The sequence below is a fragment of the Semicossyphus pulcher genome, unplaced genomic scaffold (assembly GCF_022749685.1).
Source record: "Semicossyphus pulcher isolate SPU_LCO1_2020_fin unplaced genomic scaffold, fSemPul1.0.p SCAF_2, whole genome shotgun sequence".
NCBI classification, from domain to species: domain Eukaryota; kingdom Metazoa; phylum Chordata; class Actinopteri; order Labriformes; family Labridae; genus Semicossyphus; species Semicossyphus pulcher.
In genome coordinates, this window is record NW_027211693.1 from 12,456,074 (window position 1) to 12,461,726 (window position 5,653).

At 40.2% G+C, this 5,653-nt stretch overlaps 1 protein-coding gene across 1 annotated transcript; it reads left to right on the forward strand.

The window, feature by feature from the left end:
• Window positions 1–1,739: 1,739 nt before the first annotated feature.
• Window positions 1,740–2,530, forward strand: LOC138598514 (uncharacterized; the record flags this gene model as incomplete). The annotated part of the gene is made up of 2 exons (XM_069670310.1): window positions 1,740–2,073; window positions 2,196–2,530. Coding segments are annotated over 2 exons (669 nt in total), but the record flags the coding sequence as incomplete, so codon positions are not given.
• Between the last annotated feature and the right edge of the window lie 3,123 nt (window positions 2,531–5,653).

A 5,653-nucleotide genomic window follows, 5' to 3' on the forward strand; every position in this document is an offset into this window, starting at 1 on the left:
GAACTGCATATATATGCCGATGACAGCGATGCGTAGCTGACCCTCTTTTGCCGTTAGAAGTAAACTGGTCCGCTGATGTTCATTTGGTTGCCAAGACTTTGCGAGTTCACTGTTTCAGTGCTCTTCCTCAATGAGGAGAGGATGGACGATCGTTGATTTGAAGCTGAAATCTCCAAAGAGTCGTTTAATTACAATTTCTGAAGCAGCGGCTGAAACAATTCACTAAATGTATGTAGCGGAAAAAATGCTGCTTCTCCAAGTGTTACAAAATAAAAGAATGACACGTTGTCATCCCGATGGTAGATGTGCACCCGGGGACAGCACACACAGGCATGTTGGGGAAAAAGGCGATCATTAGGTAATTGCAACAGGTATATGCAGAGACGTTCAGGGTATTTGGACACAGTTAGCTCAGACTCAGAGAGGAAGATTGATCGCGAGCCGAGAAGTGTTATTGCACCTGTAAGGGCGGGACAACTGCGGTTGATTGGTTGAAGGAAATATATGAAGTGATAAATATCGTATATAACCACGCCCAATTTAACCCCAGCGTCAGGGAAGTTAACAAAGAAAGAATGGCAATAACTCGAGTTTGGATTAAAAGTAATTTCTAAAACTTTTAAGATGCTTACTAGTATGTACATCAGACCCTAAATTACACAGAAGGATTTTATGGATTTGGGTTTACAGGGGCTTTAAGTGGCCTTCACTCCTCACGCACATCAATGAGATTTGGCCACCCTGTGATCGATTTGTTGCTTTTCCATCCTTGGACCACTTTTGGTAGGTCATGGCCACAGCAGACCAGGAACACCCCACAAGATCTTCAGGTCTGGAGATGTTCTGACCCAGTCGTTTAGTCATCACAATTTGGCCCTTGTCAAAGTCGTTCACATCCTTACGCTTGCCCATTTTTCCTGCTTCCAACGCATCAACTTTGACAACATCATTTTCATTTGCTTCAAGTGCCACCCACTGACAGTTGCCACTGTAACATGATGATCAATGTTATTCAGTTCACCTGTCAGTGTCTGAGCTACAGAAAAAAGTCAGCTTAAAGTCCAGGTGAAAAGTTTGAGAGATTTCTGATCTCTCTTGCAGGCCACCTGGGTAATGTCGCAACATTTTTGAGTGCCATGCATGTATGAAAGAGGCTAATGTGTATCTACATGTCGGCCAAATATATTTGCTTCTGGTTACAAAAAAACAACATTACGACAGCCAAAATCCTAAACCTGAGGCTTCAAAGAGAGAGTTCAGATACCAATGGCTGAGTTAACTCTATGTTCTCTTCTTTAATACAGTCTATGGAAAATACAGAATAAAAATGTGTGTTTGATGACCGTAGAAACTCTGTTTCCTCTTCACCACGAAACATGAAACAAGCTGGCTGCCTGTATTGCTTCATGTGCTTGGGCTTGAACGTTTTTTTTCCACTGTGGTAATACAGTGTAATATCATCATAACAAGTGGCCAATCAAAATGCTCTGCAGTTGTTCCCTCCCACTCGATATGATTATATCTAGGACAGTCATCTTCTCGTACATGCTAATGTTAGTGCTGTCTGAAGTGGACTTACAACAAAATGCTGACTGTATTTGTTTTACTTCTGATGCTCAGACTGAGTCGTAAGTATATGTAAAACTTTCAAATGTGTTCAAGTTGTATTTTAAGTTCAGCACAGGGCATACATTTTATTTCCTGGTTGTTAATAACCAACATGTATTTCTTTATTTTCTTCAGGATGCACAGACGATCAGACCTTTGAGACAAAGACTGTTGGTGCTGGAGATGATGTGAAGCTGATGTGTCCCCGCAAGGACTCTTTGGATTCATCAAACTTATTTTGGATCAGGCTAGTTTCTGGAGCCTTGCCTGAAGTTTTGGGAGGAACATTTAGCTTTGACTCCAACGAGGTTAACGAAACTCCTCGCATCACAGCAAAACAAGAGCCTGGAACATTTGTCCTGATTATCAGTAAAACACAGCTCAGTGATTCTGGACTTTACTTTTGTTTTAAACAAAGAACACTTAATATGACGCTTTTGAAAGGAACATTTCTGACAGTTACAGGTAAATAAAATACACCAGGTAGACTTTAATATTTGTTTAAATTGTACATTATTAATAGGAAAGTGTCAATGTATAAATTGTAACTAGTAAAACATGTTTATATTCTCGTTTGAATTTCTCAGGACGTGCACCTGACATCACCGCCGTCATTCAAGACGTATCCTCTGATCCAGTCCGTCCAGGAGACTCAGTGACTCTGCAGTGTTCACTCCTCTCTGACTCTGACTACAAAACATGTCCAGGAAAACACAGCGTGTTCTGGTTCAGATCCGGATCAGATGAATCTCATCCCAGTGTCATTTACACTCTTGGAAACAGAACAGATGAATGTGAGAACAGTCCTGAGGCTCGCTCTCCACAGAAATGTGTCTACAGCTTCTCTAAGACCGTCAGCTCCTCTGATGCCGGGACTTATTACTGTGCTGTGGCCACATGTGGAGAGATACTGTTTGGAAAAGGAACAAAGCTTAACATTGAAGGTAAGTTAGAATTTCATACAAATCATTGATTCTAATTAATTTAGAATCTGGTTAAATCCATTGGATTGATGCGACACAAAACTTTTTCAAAAACTTGCTAACTCTCAGTGTTTCCTAGATTCGTCAGCAGACGACATGCAGTATTTGGAGAAGACCGATACAGTTATATTTTTGTTATCAGCTGCTTTGGCTTTAAGTCTGATTGTCATCGCCTTCCTGATTTATACCATCAAGACAAAATGTTGTAACGGTAATTAAAATTTCTCAAACAGTATTCAGCAAAATATGAACTTTGTGCCTCTTAGTGTAGATTAACGTTCTCCATCTTTGGTTTGATTGTTTTAACACAGCTGCTGTTGCTCTGCCCACAAATGCTGCAACAGCCAGTGCCGAGCAGCCAAGTCAGCAGGTAAGATCTATAAAGAAAAGATGAAACTGGAAGAGATTTTGGATACATCTTCCATCTCAAAACCTTTTTCTGTGTGTTTCCTCAGAGAAATGAGGACATGTTGGTTTATTCTGTACCAGCCTTTTCAAAGAGAACTGGCAAAGCAGAGAGAACGAAGAAGAAGAGGAACGTAACAGCAGCAGAGGGAGAGACTGTCTACAGCGATGTCAGGGCTTTTGTGTAGACTAACAATCCAAACAATGTAAGGATTTGCTCATTAATGCAAAGATAGATAGATAGATTTATTTTTTGGAAGACTATAACTACCATGTGACCATAGCATAATGATAATATTTATTTTTATAACCTTAAAAATGTTCAGTGTATCTTTGACATAATATTTATTTCAATCTGTAAAATCTGCCTTTAATTGTATGAATACCTTGTGTGTGTGTGTGTGTGTGTGTGTGTGTGTGTGTGTGTGTGCGCGCAACCTTTTGCTTTATAAGGCAGACTTTTATTTTGAAAAAGATGTACAGTTATTAAATCTATTGATCAGGCCGCCCCCTTTTCAGATCCTTCATTTTATAATTGTGTAATTTTTTGTTTTATGTTTAATTTGTTAGCAATTATCTTTTTTTATGACTGTGCTGTGCTAATATTAGAAATCAGAACTGGTGGACTGCATTTCTTGTATAAAGTTTGCATCATAATAAAGATAACTATGATAACACTTAAGGCTCAAACTGCTTCATTATTTTTTTCTGACATAATGGCAACAATAAGAATAAGTTCTATGCACCGCTGTGTAAGCGCAGATTCACAGAGCTGCTAGCGTGGCTGTAAAGTCTTCTTCTTGTTTAGGCCAGTAAGACGTGGTATCTTCCAGTGCATACCAGAGGTCATAGCATTGAAAGGTCAAATAAAAGCAGTTCTGATTCAAACCAAATGTTTCACAGAGAGTGTGAATGCTTCATAATGACAAGAATTTGTGTGACAGGAAATGCACTTTGAACGTCAGCGATAAACAATCAGATATGTTTGATGGGCTTAACTTTCAGGACTGGTGCTAATCATTGTCTGGCCCCATCTCACTCTATTTTGTAAGTGTTTAAAGTGTGAGTTTGTGCCTCAATAACTTTGTCTGATTATCCAGAAAAAGATTTGAATCCTTGCTAAAGTCTGTACTAATGTGCATCACTTGGAGCAATGATGGACCACCAGCATGTCAGTGAATCAGCATGTAAATGAAAAAGAAAAAACATTAACTAATATTCATCTGCAATAAACTGTATGGTCACATCTTTTGAAACACAAAGACAATCTATCTTTCCACCTATTATGTACACTATTAAAGTTGCTGAAGTTTGGAGAGAAGGATGGTTTAACAAACCTCTGCAACTCTGTATACTGTGCTCTTCCTGCTGATGTGACTGACAGGCAGAGTGGGCGTGTCATCACTAATGGGTATGCCACCGGGAGCAATCATTGTACACTCTCTCAATTTGGAAGTTTGGACCAAGCAGACACCTTTGTGGCTGAGAAATGAAGACAACATGGAAGTGCCAAAAAAATTGCAGTTCCTTGTTGTACCCAACAAAAACTGTGTGCTAGGTGTCAACTCAGCTAATTCAGAAACTGAACTTAACCTTTTGACCTTGTTTGTGTTGTTGGTGCCTTTTGGGGATTTTTTTTCATGCAAATGTTGAACAAATAATATGGCTTGCTTTGTGGTTAGCTATACTAGCTGACCCCCAAGAAGTCTGTGGTCCAGCTTTTTTGGTTCGTGAAATTCTAGTATTATTTTATTAATCGTGAGCCGAATTAGCAGCTATCTATTTCTGTGCTCACCATTACATGACATGTTCGCTCTGTCAGTGTTTGTTCTACATTGATTCATTTTTTGTGGCTCCTGCATGGGAGTCAGGATTGTTGTTGGGTTTCCCCCAGAGGATGGTGGACCGTTGTGATGGCTGGACCGGTTATTTTAAGTATAACAGCCCACTGCCCTCTCACCACAGAAGTGTGCGTTTGAGCTATAAGCTTTCTTAGCTTCTTAAGTGATAAACAACTCCAGCACCGACCAAATCAAAATGATTGTCATTCTGTGGGAAGCACGATGGCTAACTAGCTAATAAGTCAGAATTAGCTGGAGGACTAGACTATAGGTTTAATGACATGGAGTTTGCCAACCCCTCGCTACTCTCCAGATCCACCCTCTCTTCCATATATGGTCATTTTTGGCTACAGAAACCCAACATGGCGACGGGCAATATGCCAAACTCTTTAAAAAGCCAGTTGACAAACCAATGTGTGACCTCACATGGTGGCTACATCCATCATACAGTCTATGGTGTGGACTGACAGCCAGACAGGTGCCAGTTAACTACCTGTGAACTGCCAAAGCCCCAACTTCTTGATTGATTTTTACCTCATTAAACATTTTCCAATTGGGACTCTGGCCTCAGTTGCTAGTTTCAAGACTTTTAAGGACTGCATGATGTTCATTTTGTAAATATGGTCCCATTCACAGTAAAATTGACAATAAAGCAGGGTATGTTTTACGGCCTGGCCACCTGTGATTGAAATGGTGCTACCATGGGGGGCAGTCAAACAGGACAGAGACATAATAGTCATTTAGTTATCAACTGTGTAGTGCATTGTGCATCCTGGTGCCATGTCTTCCCCAGGTAAGCGATGCACACACACCTGG